The 23,667-nt window shown below is 35.8% G+C and overlaps 1 protein-coding gene across 1 annotated transcript in view; it reads right to left on the bottom strand.

The window, feature by feature from the left end:
- LOC100375927 (calcium-transporting ATPase sarcoplasmic/endoplasmic reticulum type-like) overlaps positions 1-15,999 on the bottom strand; it is a 55,956-nt gene extending 39,957 nt beyond the window's left edge. Inside the window, exons 1-4 of the mRNA XM_085491288.1 lie at positions 15,604-15,999; positions 15,358-15,375; positions 15,051-15,133; positions 9,472-9,576 (exon numbers count right to left, since the gene is read on the bottom strand). Of these exons, the coding sequence (XP_085347414.1) occupies positions 9,472-9,576; positions 15,051-15,133; positions 15,358-15,375; positions 15,604-15,721 (324 nt within the window). The 5' untranslated portion in view covers positions 15,722-15,999. The remainder of the gene's footprint in view (positions 1-9,471; positions 9,577-15,050; positions 15,134-15,357; positions 15,376-15,603) is intronic.
- Between the last annotated feature and the right edge of the window lie 7,668 nt (positions 16,000-23,667).

Below are 23,667 nucleotides of genomic sequence, written 5' to 3'. Positions count from 1 at the left end.
TTATAGGGAAAAAAAGGGCATTTTCGGTTGCTGCACCCAAGTTCTGGAACGCACTTTCCAGAGCTATTTGCCATGCACCTACTTTGTTTGCTTTCAAGTCTCAACTAAAAACTCATCTTTACCATATAGCTTACCATAGTACATGTACATCAGTACAATGATGTGTTTTTATCTGATTTTTAAATGTAATCTTATTTTTATAAATAATGTATTGTTTCATAACTATCTTTTTATGTAAAGTGCATTGAAATTTTATGTTTTATGTTATGGGCTATTTTAAGAATTAATCAAAGAAAGCTTAGAAAGAACTCCCGAGTATTGGAGACACATTAAAAATTAATTCAAAATTACTTGAACTTGAGATATTGATGGAAATGCAGAAAACTAATTATGCAAATAAGGTAACTAATATGAACACATTTAAGTGTAAAACTAATAAGATCTGCGCAATGTAAAAGTAATAAGATCTGCCTAATGTAATATCTATGTACCAAGTTTCATTGAAATGTGATTAGAACCAAAAAATTATTAATTATTGTGCTAATTAAGAGAATTAATATGAACAGATTTTAACCCAAAATTAATCAAACTGTCTATTGTCCTAGAGCATTTATGTACCAAGTTTTATTCAAATGTGATGATCAATACTTGAGATATCAGTATTAATTAATTAATTATGTTAATTAGGTGATTAAGGGAAGAGTAGGAAATCAAACGGGCGGTTCACCGCGGTGTTCACCGCGGCTCTCCGCGGTACACCGAGGAGAGCCGCGGACTGCTTATAATTAGGGGTCTCTACCGCGGTGGCCACCGATACCGGTTGCAACCACGGTCGTAGGAAAGGTGTGAAATACGTATTTAACAGTTTCCTTTGTAATTCCATGAGTCTTTGTTTCAAATAGCTGTTTTTAAATCGAGCAGGTTACGAGCATCGCTGGCATGAAAATACTAAGCATATAGTAATATTATCGGCCCACGTATTTTATTAATACAAAAATCCATAAGTCCAATGCTGTATACAAATTGTTGTTGCGTGAAACAATGTTGTATTTTATGCATGTATTTATCACCAATTCCAAGAGTAAAAGTCGTAACTTTCGAAGGTACGAGTATTATGACTCGTCCATACATTTCACTTACGTTTGTTACACTTGAATAAAGTCTACCACATGAAAAGAATGTTATTTACGAAGTTAATAGCCGAGCCTTCCTGATTCAAGCCTCTTGTTGATTTGACAACGGTGGGTATCATTAATGTTTATTCTTTGCCTGTATCGCATTCCAGACAAAAAGTTCAAGATCGGTAAACAAGAAATGGACGAACTAAAATGTCTCCTGTGTTTCACGTGCGACATGATTATTAAAAAACACAGAGTTAAGCGGTCATGTACGTTCTATAAATCTAACCTTGCACACATAATCTTGTATTGACGTGTTTTTTTTTTTTGGTCAAAAACGACGTTGCCTTTCAGTTAACTCTTCGAGAGAGTTTCCGATTTTTTGAACAAATGTTAAGTAACTATATCGTTTTGCGTTAAACAGGGTGGCCCGAATTTAAATGTCAGTGCGTGAACTCATTGAGGTCATTGCCCATTGCCGCACATAATTCAAACACGTGGTTATTAGAGTTCAGTCGAAATGTACGTGAATAATGCGATCGAAGTGCGCTTCGAGTTTATTATAGAAAAATTTAACATTACACATGATATTGTATGTTATTGTATGGTTAATATTACATATTCACTTTATTTTGAATAAAATAATTCACCGATGAGTCACAAGTATTAAAAATATTTTCTCGACTTTCGTTAGACACCTGACTCCGGGACCTGACTATCTTTTTCAATGATTTACTAGTAAATGCGCCCATGTTTATATTTGCATAATAATTACGAATGCAACGCATTATCAAGTCGGTAATATTGAAATATTCACAGACCCAATAGCCCGGGTTAGTGTCCCAACAATAATAAAAATAACTTAGTTGGCGTAATTAGTATAAAAGTAATACATTGCAAAGTTGAAATATTTAGAGCCCGTCCAATACTGTAAACATATTTGCGTTATTAGAAAAGCAGCACACTATTTAAAGTAAACGATGTTGAAATATTCAAAACCAATACAGAGTTGGATACAAGTTGTGTTATTACAGTACCGCCGTATATGATAACAAATTTACGAGATCGAAGCGCGGACCAAGAAAGAAAAGGGTTGCTAAGGTAACGCGCCAGTTCAGTGCGTGACTTGGGGGTCAAACTTCGGTCAACACACACTTGATGTCAGCATCGCCGCCTAAGCAAGTTTCGCAACGTACTTGAAGTTCAATTGTGCCCCAAAACGATGTCGACGATCACTCAATTGTCGCAACGCATGTTGTACCAAGTCCATGGTACACCCCGTTTCGACTTTGGCTTGCTTTTTCTTCTTAGTGCATGTTCTTGTTCACGTAAATGCGACCTCTCACCAATGTATTAAAACACTTTGAATTTATACTTATGCGTGATTATATTTGCTCTACGCGAAACATTAATCTTTCTAAACATTTTCTGAGACCATGCATGATATATATTCATAAAATAATGCGATCTTATTTTATATTATGTTGATCTCTACATCTTTCTGGATCGTTTTGTGATTTTATTCCAAAGCTCAGGCAAATAAAGTAATGTGAACTGTTATAGACTAGTTTCCTAGCTTTTGGCTCAGCCAAATTGGTTTAATTTTTCATTAGAACTTTGTGATCCTTTTAATTTCCCAGTTCTTTGTGTTCATTAATGGTCTTGACAATAAGTGTGAATTGCTATGCGAGGCCACCGCACACGACCGCGGTAAACCGGGGTCATGGAATCTATGCATAAATTTGCATAAAATGCGGTCGACCGGCGAGCACCCACCACCACCGCGGTAATGACCGCGGTGCACCGCCCGTTTGATTTCCTACTCTTCCCTAAGAAGCATAAATATTTACCAAAACTAATATGGTGTATAGTCCCTGCACATGTAGGTTCATTGAAATGTGATGAGTACTCTTTAAAAGTTTCATTAAAATTCAATGAGTGGTTCTTAGGACAAATTAACTAATTAAGCAAATTAGTATTTAATATGCACAATAATTTATCCTAAAATTAATCAGGTCTCTGCATAGTCCTAGAAGATCTATGTCGCAAGTCTCATTGAAATGTGATGATCAGTACTTGAGATATCAGATGAAGGGCTGAAAATTAACTAATTATGCTAATAAGGTGATTAATATGCACAAATATTTCTCCAAAAACTAATTAGGTCTCTGCACAGTCCTCAAGTAACTATGTACCATGTTTCATTGAAATGTGTTCATTACTACTTGAAATATCAATAGCTGAAAATTAATTAATTATGCAAATTAGGTAATTAATATGTACTGATATTACCCTTAAAAACTATCAAGTCTGTGCAGTCTCATATGACATCTATGTACCAAGTTTTATTGAAATGTTATGATTAGTACTTGAGATATCAGTGGAAAAGCCGAAAATTGATTAATCATTATGCAAATTAGGTAATTAATATAAACAGATTTTTACCCAAAACTAATGAAATCTGCGCATTAGATCAGAGCATCCATGTGCCAAGTTTCATCAAAATCCAATGAGTGGTTCTTCAAATATCAGTGGAACAGTCATGGAACAGCTTAAAATCAGTTAATTATCATGCAAATTAGGTATTTAATATTCATAGATTTTTACCCAAAACAAATCAAATCTGCGCATTAGTTCAGAGCATCCATGTGCCAAGTTTCATCAAAATCCAATGAGTGGTTCTTCATATATCAGTGGAACAGTCATGGAACAGCTAAAAATCAGCTAATTATCATGCAAATTAGGTAATTAATATTCATAGATTTTTACCAAAACCTAATCAACTCTGCGCATTATCCCAGAGCATCTATGTACCAAGTTTCACCAAAATTTTATTAGTGGTTCTTGAGATAACGGTGGAACAAAAAGTGACATACATACATACATACATACATACAGACATACAGACAGGGTAACTGCAAAGACTCCCTTTTGTGCTTCGCACACGGGAGTCAAAAATAATGATTTTTTTAAAGATTTTATTTGGCCATAAACAAATCAAATTTGAATAATTATGTAAGTTCAAGTGAAATAGAAAATAATCTAGTTGTTTTATTTACAGTAAAAAATATTAAGGCTTGACACAAAATTGGATTTGCAGGGGAGTGGTGACCAACTATTATTGTAAGGCACTTCAGATTTCGAGAGCAATAATTATTGGCAAATTTGATAACTGAGGAAAAACATTAGGACAGGAGGTCACAGCAACTTTGGGTCCATGAATTGCCAGATAGCAGCAAAAATAAATTCAACAATCCAAGGGAGTGTGACAGGTGCACCATCAAACTTTTTTTGACTGGTTTAAAAAAATACTTCACTTAAATTATAGAAAATTAGATAGTGTTTTAGAACTAGGATACATGACCATGCTCAAGTCGAATATAACAATCAGACATTTTGCTGCGTGCCGATTAGAAAGAGGTGCATTTATTCAAACATATCACAGACGACTAACTTACAATTGTAGATATATCACCAAAGTACATTTGTATATCAAATTCCATGGCACAAAACTGAATAGACTTGAGACATGCAAGTTTATAGACTTTTAAAAAAAAAAATCAAGGGAAGGAAAGGTCATAGAATTTATGTTTTAAAGTATGTTTAGGATAGTGTATGAAGACGAAAGACATTCACAGCTCAATGCTTCTTGAGTGCAGAGGGAGTGAAAAACATCTATTGAAACAACTATTGACACAACCCTTGTTTACAGTAAACAAATTGTGGGTCAGATAATAAACAACAATACAAGTGGTTGTTCGATTCAGCCGGGCGTGATGCGACGTGACAAAGGACAATGGTGTTGGAAAACGATTATAACTGTAAAGATTGCTAATTAAAACTGCCACCTAGAGTAAAACAGAAGTCAAAACCTCAGGACAGACCACCTTTCGTGCATGTTTTTGTCAAAGCTACGTGCAACGTTCAAGTACACTGCACTAAGTTCAGTTAATTAAAAACCATAAATCAAGATGATAACAAGCGATCAATAGAAGCGATTTTGTCTTTCACAACATGAACCTGGTCATATGATCAAGACATATGGCCAATAGGAGAATTATGTCAAATTGACAAAAAAACTATGCTAGCAAAAAAGTCAAATTAGGCAATAGTTCTTAATATACAAGAATTTATGGAGGAAAAAATATTTAGAAATGATAAAAAATATACATTTTAAAAACAATATTTTAAGAAATACATTAAACTACTCAGGTATATACCAATAGTAGTAATCTTGACAACAATACAAGTAATTACTTTACGTTATGCCTTAGCAACCAACAAGTTTCACCCACTCCAATGCACAAAAAGCATTTCTACTGAACTCAAACAAAATTTGTTGTACAGCAAATATAGAGATAATTAAGTCGTTCAAATAATGTCCACTCCGAGGCTCACCCTAATGCGCACTCTGCTCTTCACAGAAAAAAAAAAATTGAGACTGCGGCAAAGATGAAAAGAACCAGTAGGCAGACTGAAGCATCTTACTTGGATGATTACGATGATTAAATCTCCAGTATTTGTGAAACAACGCATTTAAGTTTTGTATGTGCAGCGTGGGATCCACATTGAAGACAACAGGATGTGCCGAGTATTTTACTTTGAATGCACGAGTATGTAGGCGTGGTAGGGCACACTGAACTGAAGATAAATTAATCTACAAACCATTCATTTACCACCACACTAAAGATAAAATAAACAACAAAATTCAACAAAATAAAATAAAGAAAATCATACAAGTCTACTTATTTCTTTCAAGTCTGATTTCTGAGAATCAAAGTTTTTGAATAGTCCAATAAATTTCATGAAAATTCCAACAATGGAAAAATGAGAACTAACTGTACTCAAAAAGTGTTGAAAGAAACCTGATTGAACATAAGTGCTTCATGATCATAGTATCAACACAGATTTCAGTGCCATCATTTTCATATCTACCACAGAACAATACAGCAAAGTCTGGTCTCAAAAGGATGGAACAACTATGCAAGGAATTCAAGGAACTTTCCATGCAATACCAGGCAGATATAACACAATCTATCATTGGATGTAATTATTGCAACTTGAGCATTTCAACCAATAGTATTGCTGGTCTTAAAAATGCATCATGATACAGATGTGATTTCAAGTTCCATAAGCCTCAACTCAGCTTGCACTTGTGTTTATTAATTTATTCCACAGAAAGTAAGTAACAGCGTGAGGTTTCATCATACTTATATAGGCATAGCACTATTGAGAGGACCCCCTAATATCTTAACATGGCAATGGAGTGAGAGGACTGCTAATAAACTAGTGGAGAGGGACAAGGGGTTTTACTGATAGTTGCAACTCCACGGAATGCATCCATGAGCGAGTGTTTAAATGACAATTTTTTTGCTGAATTTGACAAACAATATTGAACTGACTAGTTTAGCTCCTAACATATGGAAGCAAAGAAAGTAGAAAAACTTGCACTGCCATTGTAAAAATGAAAAATCACCTCAATAAGAGAATTCAGTGCTATTATTTTTAAATCGTTACGATTAAAACCACAATTCTTGAATTTATTTAATGGGCCATTAGCTGCCTATTGTTGCCAATTGTCCAATATTTTTAATCCATACAAAATGCTTTTGAGGTATCATCCGAGTCAACAACAGGTAATATATGCCGGGTGACATGCTTATAATAACATGCAGAGAGAAATCATTTTTGTTGCAACAAAAATTTGTCTACATGTGTACATAGCCTGCATATTTTGACATGTTATCTAAATGTACGCATTAAGTACTGTACAGGAAATGTTATTTTGGCTCAGAATTAAATTATTATATTTACATTTTTTAATCCATAGAATACTGAACCAAAATAACACCAAATGAATATACATGGATAAATTGCTAAGACATTCACACTACATGTATATATGCAAACAGCACCTAGACAGTAAGTAAATCAGTTTGTGTTCAAGCAAAAAATATTTACTTGCGATTTACATAAAAACAAGCTATGTAATATACAGTCAAACTTGAGTAAACTCCGCATAAAGACCACTCTTTCAGCAATTTTTTTGCAAATTCGCATTTGTTTAGAAATCAAAATAATTGGTCTTCTTATTCTTCAAATTTTATTTTTCCCAAGTTAAACTCATTTGATTTTAATAAACTGAAATATAATTTTTTTTGCTAGAGTAACATCTCGTATTCCACACAATGTCAAATGACTGAGTTGGAGATCCTAAAAAACATATTTCAATCTCCTTTGGAAGGTGGTTATCAGGCTTTTTATAGCCAGCCAGCCAGCCAGCTACCTGTCATTTTAGACTAGCACAACATTTCATTTGACAGACAATCTTTACAAACCTGTTCAACTTTCATTAAAATTACGTGTATATTACAACACAACCATAAATAATCAACATAAAACAAACTATGGCTACAGACTTCATTTTGATAATGTTTGGAGACAGGCCCCCTTAATTTTCTGTCCATAACAGGTTTGGCTGTACATTACCATATGTTTACTCAGGCTTAGTATAGCTATTTAATTATAGATTAAAAAAGCATGAAAAAAAAAAATTGGCAAAATATGTAGCTCAGTGAATGTTTTGTGTACACTCAACCACACCCCCCTCCCAAACGACTAATGGAAGACCAAGTCCAAGAAGCAAATCATAAATCAGAACCAATTTCTGATGTACACACCACAGCTGTACATGGAGATAATCACAACTAAATAACCCACTAACAAGAATGTCAATTATGTAGGCCTGCAGGCAAACCACCCAGAGATCACTGAACTTGAAACTAACCCTCAAAAATCAAGTCAGAGGATTGCCAACAAATGAAAAAATAACACTACCTGTAAATACAGAAATGTGCCAAAAATGCAATTATGTATGACCAATTTTCATTTTGCATAATACTTTTCAATAATTTCTCAGCTAATTTTGACCACCTGTACCAGTAATTAACATTGCCAGCAAAATTTTTCAAATACTGTAGAATATTTTATTTTAGCTGGAATTAATTTTCGCTGGAAATACATTTTGGGTATTTTGTATGGAATTTATTTTCACTGATTTTTGACAAGTTGCATGTAAAATATAGGAAAAAGTTATACTCGATAGATTTTATTTTCACTGAATCATTCTTTCAGCGAAAATTAATTCAAAGCGAAAATGAAGTATTTTACAGTAATGAGAAAAAAAATATGCAGGCTTATTTTGTGAAAGACTACAAAAATTTACTTTGGTGTAAGGATTAGATTTCATCACTAGAAATCTTCACTTTCATGATTTGAGAGAATCTCAACAAGATCATTGACTCCACTGTGACCCCCTAGCCTACCACCTAATATCACTTTGTCATAGAGCCAGTTACATGAGTGACTTCATAAGCCAGTAATACAAAATGAGTGGATAATACCACTCATGACACCATGAATATCAAACAGCTCTGTGATACTATGTGATAAACATTTTTTATCACGTCAGAAAGTCAAAGCGAATATACAGAACTAGTCCACGCTTACAAATTAATATGCTAAATAATTTAGCAAGATCTTTTCGCACGTCATTTACTGCAGAGGATGCGTTTTTGTTTTTTTTAAATCAACAGAAATATTTCACTTTTTTGAAACATTTTTTTCAAAAACTCAGCTTCAATACGAGTTCTTTATCCAATCTGAAATTCATATCACAGTGATAAAAACCATACTGTTGCATGACTAGTTTTTCTCTGTATTTGGTTCAAACGTGCATACAATGATGATGAATAATAAATATTGTGACATTTACCACATCACGTGTTACTCGATTCACAAGACTTCTCGCATTGTAGTCCAGGCACGATGCTTTAGGAAATGCGCATCATACACAATATATTTTCATTGTCTATCTACCAGCAAAAATATTACCGAGGAGATCAAAGTGGTTTACCTAGCCAGGTTTCAAATCCATACATTCTAAGCAAGCAGTCTATATATAGAGCAGGTAATATACAGCAACTCTATCCAAGCTGTGGTGATATGATCCAAGTCAAATTATACATTACAGAAATTATAATATAAAAGTGAAAATAGAAATTAAGTTGATCTCAGAAGGTTTGACAACTATATTTTTCACTGAGGCCAAAGGTATGTGTATGGTTATGGCCTGACTAAAAACAAACACCTATGTCTAATGTTATAATAAAGTATTGCTAATTTGGCCACTGCGGACAACAGTTTATTAAAAAAAATTTTGTATCATTCAGCCAAACAATATGGCTTTAATTTTAGGTAGAGTAGAGTTATCAGAACGATATATTTGGTCTAAAAACAGAAATATATTAATGTGAGCGTGTATGACTGTTGTGATGAGTGTACTGTGGCTTACCTGCCAAACTCCAATAATAGCATTGGCTATAAGAATAAGCAATATAACAAATGGTTCCACAAAGGCTGTAATTTTATCTTCTTCTTCTTCAAAAATAGCTAAAATCTGTAGAAAAAAAACCCCATAAATCAATTAGATTAAATCAGACACATTTTTTTTTTAATAATCACAATTGCATGCCACATCTGGTATGAAAAAAACTTTTTACATTCATCATGGAGGTTTTAGCTAGAAGAATGGGTGGGTGGGATCCTTGGGGCAGCAGATAACTAAAAAATTATTATCAGACTTGTTACCCTCCCTTCTGGGTCTAGTAATGTCTGTTTTTAATACATGAAAATGTACACAAGTTTAACAATAACGAAAAACGTGTAAAGCTATGTGCACCCTGCATGAATTCAGGATGTTCATGTACAAGCTACACAGAAGAGGAGCACAAGTAACAAAAGATAAATATGAATATTTTTGTAATATTACACTGAGCTGCCCAGGGTTCATACAAAGAAAAACAACACTACTGTTCACTTCATTCCTTAAGTTTTGTAATTAGAAAACGCAATCTTAGGGGTCCATGACATGAAAACATTTCAAGGCATTAGACAACATACTTGGGCACCCTGAGACAGTTCAATGAACATATGCCACTGCCCATCAAAGGAAGAGTGGGCATGTCATTATGCAGCAGTAGACAGTTCAACACTCCAAGACCTTCATAAAAAGGGCAAGTGCACCTGTTGCCTCTCATCACAAGGGTGAGTCACAAGTCTTGTAAAATCCACAGCTATTATGGCCACAGATTTACAAGATGTGAGAGTATTTCACAACAAGTTTTTATGGTCTGGCTCAAGAAGTAGCATGGACCAAAATATAGCTACATCATTCCACAAGATTTCTAAAACTTGGCAGTATACTTGGTTAAGTAACGATTGGCTGTCAAGATGATTAGGCAAATTCCAAGCTTGGCCGAGTCCCCCCCCCCTCCAATTGAAAAAGATGCAAAATTGACGCATATTACCATCTCAGATTCAGGGCTTAAGCAAGACAGTATATAGCATCGTATGGCTTAGTTCATATATCCATACATGTACAAAGGCAAAACCTCTAGAGGTTCCCTCCCAGAAAAGATTATTTATGCCATTGACCTCCGTATACCGGAGTTTACATAAAATAGAGCCTACCTAAAATTTTAGTTCGAAAACTGGATAAAATAAGTTTTTAAATGTTTCACCAGATGGTCTCCCTACCCTTACTAATCTCTTCAAATGACTTGTACAGAACTAGACTGGCTAAAGTAAACCACTGAACTATCAGGATACCCCCAATGTACAGCAAACACTGCCACTATTTGATTTCCAAATACACAATAAAATCATAACTGGTACTATTTTTTTCCTATTTCAACCAACCTGCTCAATATAATTTTATTTTACAAACTGGCAAAAGCAATTTTTTTTTTTAATACGGGTATGGTGACTGTACTAGTTCAGACAAGGTGAATTGCTATTCACTACCTGGTACACTTTATTGTTAAAGCGCAGCTCCACAATCACCAGGATTAACCAAGCAATATAAAATTACTCTAAAATTTTGCCAAAGTACATATATTCATGACAGCATACAATAGTAAAATACATGCATTCTGACTGAGTATTTCATGGAGGAGACCAGTCAGATGCATCACCATGGAATGTGACATGTATGCTGAAATATGGTATACACAGGAAGCCATGGTTAAAAAAATCTGAACAGCCATGTAGGTTATACTAAAAAGCAAATGTAAATTATTATGGTACCAACCATTTATATTCATAAAAATAAATGCTCGTTAGGTACACATCTCATAATTTGCACAGCTGGGGTATTTAAAAAAAAAACTTAAATATCCAATTGTTTGCCCATTGAAAGTCATTTTGTACATGTCTTGGCAGGATTGCAATATAAATGCGATGTAGGACCTAGTTGCATACAATTATTTCAATGAAATGGTAATGTATATATATATACCAAGTAATTTGTTCACAAACGTAAAATGAAGTGAGCATTCAAACGTGGACAGCGAGTGAAATATTGATTTGTAAAAATTTACGAGATGCGAATCAGGGAATTTGTAATAGGACAGAGTAGCTCCAACACTTCAGTTGATTAGCTGATTTTTGATGTACGGCGTACTAGTCAAAAAAAATTAAAGTGATGTAGTAACGTCAGCTTTTCCATAACCATGCTACTTGCTTAATCCTAGAATATATACTTCTCTGCAGGAAAATATTCAATTATTTATTTTGGAAATTTATGTGCAATTATCAATATGGAAGTACCACCAAATGAAATATTGAAATTCAATTCTTAGTACTTTACAAGCAACCATCAGTGTGGTCATGTGTTATGCAATCAGTGTAAACAGCAGATAACTCCATACTGTGGTGATCCCTGTAGTGATCGCACAAGGGATGGGGACAAAATATGAAGTCACAAAATATTTTTCTAGAAGCTGTTTAATCAGTCTTCTGTAATCACAGGAACAAAACACATCAGGTGGTGTGATGTGCAAAAGTCTGCTGTATATATTCATCCAAAATTATCAAGCAAAGTAGTTGGTTTTTTTGAAGATATTTCACCGGAAGGTCACGATTATTATACTACTGTGAGTATATGTCACCCCTCACAGAGCAAGGTTAATTTGGTGGTTGTCTGTCATTTCTGTGTCTGTGATATCATGGAACTATAAACCCCAGGAAGAACAACGTAACTAAGAGGATTAAAAAAACCTTTGTCTTAGTTTATCTTACAGTGCTTTCGCTTTTGTTTCCACAACATTAGTCATACTCCATGTTAGTTGCCGCAGATACGCCCGTATCAACCGCTTTGCTGGAAACGGAAAACTTGAAAAAAAAATTTCATATCTGCGCAGTAAAATATTTCGTTCACTACGCATGCGCAAACAAGTCGGTCTGCAGGGTGACCTTCAGTGTACCGGAAATCATGCAACGGGTTGGAGTTTTAGCGAGTTTTCATAATTTTCAATGTCGTTTTTAGATTACTTCTTGTTTTTTTCAACCCTCGAAAAAATAAGGTTGCGAAAGTTTGCGAAACATGGGGTTTGGTATGCTGTTTGTTGTCGAGATATCCCGACTTATTCCGTGTTTCTCTTCGATCGCCAGAAGTGGCAATGTGTTTTTTTTTCCCGTTGAATGTCGCTCATTTATCAGTGTTTTTGTCTTGGCGCCATTGTTTTTTTAGGCTATAACCGAAACAACTCGATCACGTGATCTCCCGAAGTCGCCCGATTGACTCCGAAAATGACCGATAGTCGGAGATAAACGTTCATTTGCGTAAATCGGCTTATTTTTTAATGCGACGAAATAAACAGTCAAAATAAACATTCAACATCGCGGCAACTATCATAGTTCAAAGGAAACGAAGTCGTTGTTCTTCCTGGGGTTTATAGTTCCATGGTGATATCAACAGCTCCCAGGCTTGTGTTGAAGTAGGGATGGACTGTGGTTCCTAAGCAACCTCTCTAAAATAATGTTCAGTTTAGCTCTAACTCTTTATTTAGTTCTCTCCAAAATCATTCCCGATTCCATTCCCATTATGTCACTTTCCTTATTACCCTGGATTAAGTCTTGCGTAAATTGCAATGTGAAGCTGCAGGGCCAATATAGGTGAACAAATATCTCGCTTTTCAAAGTAAGCACAATAAAAGTTTCATTTTACGGTGATTTCATAGTTCACTGAAGCCCTTTCTGCTTTGCATCATTAAAAACAGTTCCAACTACATGTAAAACTTCTGACGGTGAGTGTTTACCAGTTTATGGACGCTAAAACGCAGTCTTTGAACAAGGTCCTTAAAAAAACAGTTTGAATTTCTGTTGCCTGGTATTAGGAGCTTTGATGTCATTTAAATTGTTGGTACGCAGTTTAAAAATAATAAAATGGAGGCGAGCAAATCATGAAGAACACTATAAAGAACACAACCAAAGAAGACACTTGAATGAGGAGGGTTAAATATCTCCTTCAGTATCATATCTTGTTACCACAAGATGAAGGCAGAGTTCCTCCTTATTATCAGCAATATAACAAGCCTGTTGTATTGCAAATGTAAGCAGCTACATGTAATAAGTTCTACTTTGTTTTGTTTTGCAGTATTACTACCGGAATTATTTTACTGTTACACATGATATGATTGGCCATCTTCTTGTTAGTATTGGCCAATCATATCACTCCAATCACAGAAAGATTAAATTACAAGTAGATCACAGCTTACTTGCTGGGGAAGTAGAAGGAACAACAATTGAATGAAACTCTGCCAATGCCAAATAATTAGTATTGCCATCACGTTATCCCACTGACTACCGATAGCAATAACATAGAGGTTAAACTTTTGTGGCTACTGACATTGTGTCATTATGTTACGGTTTATACTTGCACACTATAGAACAAGAATGTAGGTACAGCTATTGTTTACCAAACGAACAAATGGAAATTGTTATGAAGACTACCCCCCCCCCCCACCTGGCAGCTTCAAAATGTAAACAAAACTCCTGAGGATGCCATTTATAGCAACTTGCAATGCAATTACAGACCACAAATGACGCATAAACTTTGACATTATACGAAGCATTCATACACTGGCGAGCAGTTGCTTTATAGAAAATTCTTTATCCAGGGGTCTGAACATTAGCGTTCTGGATACATGCCCAGAAAAGATGAGAATTCGATATCTGTTGATTCCCAGGGCACAGATTCCAACAAATTAAGGCCAAGGCTACAATGTACCCACAATTGCAAGAGTGGATCACCAGTCATTGGCTATTGATATCATAAATAATGCAACACAATAAACGTGAATAAGTTTATCACCAACCAGAATCTGAACAGAGTCAGCTGACATGTAAACACGTAGGCAAACTCGGTCAGATAGGCACCCTTAAAAGGAGGGTGTTCTGGGTCACCTGACCATGAAAATTAAACTAATCAATCAATGACTGACAGTTTTGAAAATAAAATGCCAAATTAAATACATGTACCAGGAATTGAAAAAAAATTGGGCCAAAAATAGTGTTAAATCGTGACTGTCACTGATTGGACCAATGGATTTCATAAACTCAAACAGGGCAGGTGATGTATTGATCGTTCCAGCACTCAGTTTCTTTTGTTCAGGTTTGATAACAAAATAAGAAAACTGTCTCCGTGGAAGAAGCAATTCACCTTTACTTTATTATACCTAATGTTTTAATATACAAAGGTACAGTGAAAAGATCTCACTAAAGAACTATCATTAAAATATTAATAAACCGTTCAATTATAAGGTTGGGGTTCCACGGAAATGACGATATACAGGTACCCCGTAGTATAATACAAGGTCGGTCCATTGACGATCTTATCTTTACACAAAGAGTTTTTTTTACCGGACGAAATTAATTATTTTTGTTTATGGCGGATATATATACATTTTCTTTTTTAAAAAAGGACGGCGTTTTATGTTTTTGGCAGATGCCGCGGTGTAAGAGTAAATTTATTGTCGAATTATGATAAATATCATTCGTCGTCACTATATAAAAAATATTAATAATACTTACGAAGCTGATGATTGCAGCTAAAAGGAGAATTTTGACGAGTAGATCGTCGAACTGTTCCAACACTAGAGCCCATAGTGATTTCCCTGGAAAAGGAAACACCACAAACGTATTATTATAAGCCTTTTACACAAAATAAGGAAAACCGGCAAATGTCGGTGTTGGCGGCGCCATTTTGAATGATTTTTTTTTCAACGCTATCGATCAATATAACGTACCGGTGCGAAAACCTGAGCACACAATGGCAAAATACACGCCCAACCGGCAAACACTAAATTCGATAAATTATTTGCTATGGGATAGTACTTACCTTCTTCTGCTGGTAATTCTGTGGACGAGAAAAACAGACAATGTTAGCGTTGGGGTATGTGAATAATCCAAAAAATGTCGGGCCATATTTAGACGGCAGTGAAAAACTGTGCGATGAGCTCATCTTACGGCAAGAATGATAGCAATATGGCAGACGACGAGGGGAGAGCGAGAGCAGCGTACTCTGGGGTCGGTCAAAATGATCAAAATACGACTCAACAGACAGTGACAGTTCGTGCAAACTTACCGTTTGGACCATACTTTGCTTGTGCATCTTTCACTTGACGAGAACTGAGTCCCTGAGTTTCGTTAACATCATAATATTGCAAGCATTCAGCAACCGATTTGGCATGCGCATCCTCCATGGTGTTTTAAAAGTCAACCTCTGGCAAGCCAGAGACCGGCGAATAAAAAAAAAAATATCGGTACGTGGCTATACTCGCCGCAGACGTGTCTGGCAATCCCCTCACACCCGCTATAATCCAATGCCGTACAACACTTTAAGATCTCGTCCCCTATATGGTTCTCACTTTACAGTGTTGCAGTAAATAAGTAGGACAAGGCGGAATGCAAAAATGGTTCTATGCTACCCTGACAGGCAATTTCCCCGTGTGTTAGATTCAGGTGACCTACTGCGCATACCACGCGGTCCAAACTAATGTGGAATATACGGATTGGTTAATCACAATCACGTGGCAACAAGCGCGACAATGGACCTATCAGATTTGACTTTACAACCAGTTGCTGACGTCAATGCGGAGAATTCCTCAATATGCTAAATAGTGCTATTTTTAGATCTCAGATCTTGACCCGCTAGCTTAACAAAGATTAATAAGTGGCGACAAAAGAACAACGCATGATTTCTTTCTCCTCAGAAGTACACGTCACCCAAATCGATTTAGTATAGTTGGAGTTAGTCACACGTGTATGTTTCACTACAAAATGACGAAATCATGAGCTGTGATGTACCTGTTGTTTACGGCAAACTTTTTTTCTCGGTATTTTAACCGAGTGCAGTGGTCGAACTATCCGTTTCTAATGCAAATAAACGAACCGTACTATGTAAACTTTACACCGGTGTTAAAATTGCAATCACATTTTATGAAGCCGCGATGACGTACTCTCGAAGGTTTAAGAACACGCGATCGCTTGTGTGATATTATCATAGCCCGATGGGGTCACTCGTCAGACGTCACTGGGCCAGATCACTAACTGAAGTTTGGTAAGCGTTGTGTACACTATTAATATAATGTTAAACACTGAAAACTGCTTGGCTGTAATTGCAGGTAACATTCACGCCGCGAAAAAGTATCATTTTATTTTGTAAATTGTCAAATAAAATAAAAAAATAAATTACCATTGTTTACTGATCTTTGATCATAATAATATAGTCGTTGCCTTAAAAGGTTAAAACACCACATACTGTTATTTTTTTTTTATTTTTTTTTTTGCGTATTACTAGTACTTTATTTTTTACCAAAAAGATGCGTCCTACCACCACCGCATACAGTGCCCATGCAATGACGATGGAAACGAAAAGGGAACGTTAGTGTCATAGTGGATCTTTAAAAAAAATATTGAGGGCGATATTAAAACGATTGTGCAAAATATTCCAATATACTTTATGTGACCTCCCCTTTCGAGTTTTCTTCTTTTGCTGATTTGTTGATTTTAAATTTGGCTTGCATCACATTCTCTCAATGGAAATGTTTTTATTTTGCTTTTGTTCGGAGTCTATTATTATTCTCGTTGCTTCAAAGGTCAGACACTGTTTTTTCACATATCACTAACGTTGATTTAATAGATTGTCTAAAATGAATGACAATATACAGTTGCTTCTGTGACGTATAGCCAAGGATGGACTGAGATGGAGTGTACTAAAGATAAACCGTTTATCACATTGTCGCCTTGTCCGTCAATATAATAAGTTGTTAGATGTTTTTTTTATATTCTACACATCCAACAATTTTTTTTTATATTTCAACTCCGTAATCATGACTTCACAGAAGAGCTTTGTCGCTGGAGGGAGCAACTTATAAGAACGTTTGTTTGTTTGTTGTTTCGATCTCCTCAGCACCTACGTGCTTCGCAAACAAGTGTTCACTAATATCAACATACTTGAAGATATCGCCTTCATTGTTTTCCGATTTTAGCCCAAACAACGGAACGTTGAATAAAGTATTCTAGACCACAGTCTCTTAAACCGACTCGGGTCATCAATAGAGGTAAAACCTCCACGGGTCACCTGGTAATGATTACGCCGATTAAAATCCACACAAAGAGTAATTTTGTTATCTATACGTAGCTATTTGTTAGCATTATATAGTAACAACGATTTATTAGATAGGGACTTTATTATTATTTATCGTATTCACATCTGTTGTTTGTGTCCCTTTGCATCGACTTAATCTACGGTGGCGTATATACGTAAATTTGTATGTATATTATTATTAATTGACCCGTATATACGTAAATTTGTATGTACATTATTATTACATTTATCACTTGTTAGTATTACTACATTGAAATAGTACACAAAAGCTAGAAATTTATGAACAACTGAAGCACTGCTTATCTACGGCGGCTTCTGACTGGTTATTTGCATGATTTTTGGAGGTTAAAGGGCGGCAGTCATTGCACCGCGTCCTGTTCGATATGGGGCTCATAGCGACGTATACAACGCGTGTGAAAACATTGTTTATTTACATGAAATTCGAACACGCACTGCGCGACGACCACCGAATGATTTCTACTTTTTCTAATTTTCGTTAAGTTTTCATACAACGGAGTGTTATACTTTAAGCAGATATTAGTAAACTCATTTTTTTCAAAATAACAATTTTAAAATGTGCTTTCGCCCAAACCGACAACACTGCGCCGTCACGTTCTACTCAAAGTGTGGTCAAGAACAGTACTAGTATTTTACGTCCATGGTAAAACACCCACTTAAACTGTTTCATTCAGTTTCGCCGCGTCATAACAGATTTTATTTTGTTCAACATAGAAATAGGATATTCATAAACAATTGGGACTGTGGTTTTTACGCGCGACGCTCGTTCTCATCATAATCACGACTTTTGTTAAATATCGTGATAGTAAAAAACACACCAGGCCATAAAAGCAAAAGTATATGAGACATACGTCCCATGAGCTGAAAACAGCCTGGGTATAATAATATTTTACAGTGTATATATACATGGATCTGTAATTTAAAACACAGCCATGGCAATAACGTTCATAAATTCTAACACTGATCCTTGACCTTGACGATAACGACGCGCGTATGTTACAGAATTGATAGAACACGTGACCATGTTTACGAACGGTGTTGCCACGGTATTGCCACAATCCTGACTTGGGGGCTGACCAATGCAATTTCACGGGGGGTGGATTTTTAGAAAAACAAATCTCAATCGTGCACAAAGAAAATGTTGAACAATTAAAAAAATCTACAGAAGAACTATATATATGGAGGTTTTAGTTATATATGGAACGAAGCAAACACACCTCCCTGAAAAAATATTTAGTTAAATTTAACTTAATTGCGCAGTTTTGCGCGTTCTCACCTCCTCGAGTTTTTATTAGTCAACGCCAGTGAGACCTGTGGTGGAGGTTTTAGTTTGAAATCCATGCTAGTTATTTTTTAGAGGGATTTTGAATTAGAATTTTGTCAAAAGTTCACATATTTTTTGTTAGAAATGTCAAGCTATACGATCACTCTCGTTCTAGTTAGGATATTGCCCCATATGCCGTAAAAAGGACAGTTTTACGACATAATGTGTTATCAAGATAAAAGGCAGCATTCGAGGACGTGCTTATTTATTAGTTAGTACAGGCTATAGTTTATCAGATACGGATATATCACCTAAAGTGTGAACTAAAAATAGCTGCATACGTGTAGCAACAGGCTTCCGTACCACTGAAGCGGATACGATCAATTTTACGTGAACCGAATAGTTTTAGAAATCCCACTCGGGAATCCCCGGGCGAGCAGGGGACAATTCACATCGTATCACGCGCGTGGTAAAATTTCTTTTTCATACATATGACGGAAATAATGTCAATCCCCCGCCGCGGAGCCACCTCCAGAGGTGTGACGTCATAAATTTCACGCAGGTGTCCTTGAATGAAATCTACCACGGTCCGATCATGCTACCGTGACCGGACGTAGACGATTACGCAATTCAGTGTTTGTCGATTGCTGTTTTGTATAATTATTGAGGACTACGGTTACCAAATATTACTGATTTAACAGTGTGTGTGTGGTTATTCAATGTCACACAAGGCTAATCACGTACACATACATACTCTGTGCACACCACACTGGCAAGTACCGTAGTATTACACTGGAACGGCACATCAAGGCACTCGTTTAAACTTGGGAAAAACATAATGATTCATGTACTTTATTATTTCTTTTCAAGTCTGTTAATAGTATTTCCGATGACTAACCCTTTTAATCCCCATGTTCGAGGACGTTTTACAAGATAGAGCAAGACTTTTTCATCAGTCTGGTGACATCATTTTCACTGCAACGTATTTTAACCATAGTTCATCTACGTTCAAATTTCTTTTAAGATAGAAGCCTACTCGTGAATTCAAATCTCAAGAATTTATTTATTTTCAATAAATTGCACTTCCGGGCATATATAATACGATATTGACTTCAAAAAAAGTTCGGGGTCACTAGCTTTGTTATCGATTATGCCATTATGCCACACCCAAATTGTACTCTGATGACATAGGCTGCAAACATATTTTTTTCATACATGTAGATTGTTGCTTACAACCAACTTATTATCGCGGATTTTAATAAATAAATAAATAAATAAATAAACAAATAAACAAACAAACAAACAAACAAACAAACAAACAAACAAACAAATAAATAAATAAATAAATAAACAAACAAACAAACAAACAAATAAACAAATAAATAAATAAATAAATAAATAAATAAATAAATAAATAAATAAATAAATAAATAAATAAATAAATAAATAAATAAATAAATAAATAAAACATTAATTCTATTCTACACATGTAGTTCTACACATGTAAACATTTCCGTTGTATTTTGGATGTCAACGCACAATATGTGACAATCATGGAATGATAATATACGGGTTTGGTTTAGAGTGAAGGGGTACTTTTATTACTTTTTCCAATTATCTACGTAATATCGGATACCATGAATGTATCACATTGAATAAAGAATGTTGACAGTGGTATGGTATACGTACACCTTTTACGTATCTCCTGACAATTCCCGACCCTTACTACCTTCAAGTTCACAAATAGAACAGGGGTCAAATCAGAACACAACCAAGAAATGATGGGAGATGTTTGTAAAAAGTGGACAGATCGAAGCTCATGATAAAAATAGCTGTACGTTCTGGTAGCCCATCCGTACACGTTGCAAAGTCATGACACCATGACTATGGGTACTCCATCGTTGTCGTATTTGTTTGAAAGGGGGTGTAAAGAAATTTGTGTGTGTTACTTTTTTTTTAACATTAAGCAACATTTGTTTTATTTGAAACTGTCTGTTTGTACTTTCAATCGATTTTCAGGATAAATAATTCGTCTCACATATTTGTATTTTCACCGTGACTGTACTTTGAACTGTTGCGAATCCAGGTATGACTTCAACAGATGACGCGGATTTCAAGGTGAATCACGTGACAATGACGGTGCAATTAAAAGGCGAGAATGATAGCGTGGCAACAGACAATTTGTGGGTTCCCGGTTTGATTACGTCACCAACAACTTGCAATTTGTGTGAGGCTTGTCCCATGACGACTAACAGATAGATAGATAGATAGATAGATAGATAGATAGATAGATAGATAAATTCATGTACTGACTGACTGACTTTCGGAACTTTTGGAAAGAATGATGTTTGTTTTTTTTCGATAGCCGAAATGTCGGCGATATCGGGGTTGAATTTATTAATTATGCTTGTCATCGCTTTATGCCCACGTTACGAACAGGTACCACGCGTGTAACGTGCCGAGGTGGCTGCCCTCACCTGGTGATATGTGGGCGCCCTCGCTTGGTGAAATGTGGGCGCCCTCCACTTCTGATATGTGATCACAAGTAAACTTTCACGAAAAAGAAAATTTTAGTAATATAGGAAAACTAGACTATTCCAGTTTTCCAGTTACTTTATAATGCATGTATATAAAAAACAAGTTTCCACAACAGGCATGTTGGCAGCCCCTAGCTTCTGTAAAAGTTCCCACTGACCAACAGGATGTTGGGCGAGCCCAAATTATGTGAAACTTTCCATCAAAGGTATGCTGGTTGACCCCGACTTCTGTGAAAGTCAATTTCCCACAAAGATGATATTGGCTGACCCCAAGTTATTTAAAGTTTCCAACATATGGATGTTAGTCGACCTGAATCTCTGTGAAAGTTACCACCTAAAGGTCTACCCCAAATTATTTTGCGAATGTCACCCACCTCCACCCACGTTCCAATGCCCACGAACGACTTTAAATGACTTCAAACGTTCTTAATATCTATATCACACAAATGTAAATAAAACATTATGTGTTAAAACGGGGGAGTCGTCACCTGCGCATGCGTCAAATAGCCATAGCGTGTCATTGTGCGCAGGTGACGACCCTCCCGCTTTAATTTCTCAGTGCGCCACGTGTTATAAATATAGTTGATATCTAACTGTTTTTATATACCGTTAGGCCACACCGACTTAATTTTATGTATGACATCCGCGCGAGCATTAGTTTTCGCCTGTTCTCAAAAAAAAAAAACAATCTCCGACGACGAGTCTCAACAGATCGGTTTTCTGTCCGGTACTTGCCGACTCATATTGTTGCAAAGCGCCGACTTGTCGTAAAACTCGTTTTGGACTACCTCAAAACCAAACTCCGCACAGTTAGATGTGCGTTACGTAATGCGCAAAGACCTATGGGAAGGAAATTGTCTCAAAACATGCCAATTTTGTCATAAATGATCCAACATGGCGACCACACCACCAAAATACGTGAGCATAAAAGTTCAGAGGTAAAACGGAGGGATTGTTGTAGACTGGTACGCAATTGACGTTGGCCTGGGAGATGTGACGTTTACACAGCCATACGATGAGAGAAATGGGAGAGGAATGGAGGTTATAGTGGCCACCGTGGCCTTAAAGTCGGTCAGATGACAAGTCAGTCATATTTTGATCATATGACAAATTTTCATCAAGATACATGTACATAATTTTCTGCATCCAAATTTTTGTTGACTCTTTGTTGGTGTTTTTTTATAATATCGAGCCTCTTATAATTTTTTACATAGTTGAAGTAGTTCTTGAGCATTTGTGTCTACACTTAGTCTATCTGAAGTGTCACTTTAAAAGCTGTAGTTTGAATGTCAAAGAAGTTGATTTCCAGGTTGCTGTTGACAAACTTATTGTTCATTTTTAATATTTTTGTTTTCAATACAACACAGTAAGTTTTTCTTTATTATTGAGTTGATGTGTATGCCTTTGGCAAAGCTAACATCTGCCTTATCCTCTTGCCCTTTCAAAATCAAAGGTGATGATACCTGTGACAGTAATACAGTACGAGATGTATACATCAACATGTGCCTCCTACAAATAAAGACTTGTTTTTTTTTTGATACACTGTGGTTCAATTCGTAATAACAGTTCCGTAGTCCTGTGGTTTTAGCAACATTTTTTTTGCAGGATTTTTTTTTTCGCCCTCTCGCATTAGTTTTGGGGTCTTCAGAGGATGTCACCCATAAAATTAAATCAGTGTGGCCTTACCGGTAACTACAATATTTCAACAATTCCTCGAGTGCTCATTTTCCAATTCATGACATTAATGGCACACACCTTCATGTTGTCAATATCGCCGAATAATAATAGATGTCCATGTACGTACTAGTAATGCAAGCCGCATGCGCATTTCCACAAATGAAACACTATTTTGTCCGCGACCAAAATAACCCTTTAAGATTCAGTAAGTATAAAAACTGAAACATGAGACACCCAAACTACCTATATGTTCACTGTGTAAAAACAACAAAATGAAACCTTAATACCATTTTGTGTCTGTATGTGAAATGCTCACAATTAGTGAAAAAAAATATTCCAGAAAAATATCATAATTTTATAATCATTTCAATAACTAAGAAATTCTGCTTTTTTCTGAACCCTCCACAAAATAATATAGTTGTATATATTGGCTCATATATCAGTGGCACCGGGGGATGCCAAGCTGAAACGCAGCAAAATTTGCCCCTCACTGCAAATGCAGGAAATATCGTTTCAGAGGGTCTAGATTTCATTTTTTTCCGG

Source organism: Saccoglossus kowalevskii, chromosome 16 (assembly GCF_978046115.1).
Source record: "Saccoglossus kowalevskii chromosome 16, keSacKowa6.1, whole genome shotgun sequence".
NCBI classification, from domain to species: domain Eukaryota; kingdom Metazoa; phylum Hemichordata; class Enteropneusta; family Harrimaniidae; genus Saccoglossus; species Saccoglossus kowalevskii.
Note: the sequence above shows the minus strand (reverse complement) of the source record. Positions and strands in the feature narration are given on the sequence as shown.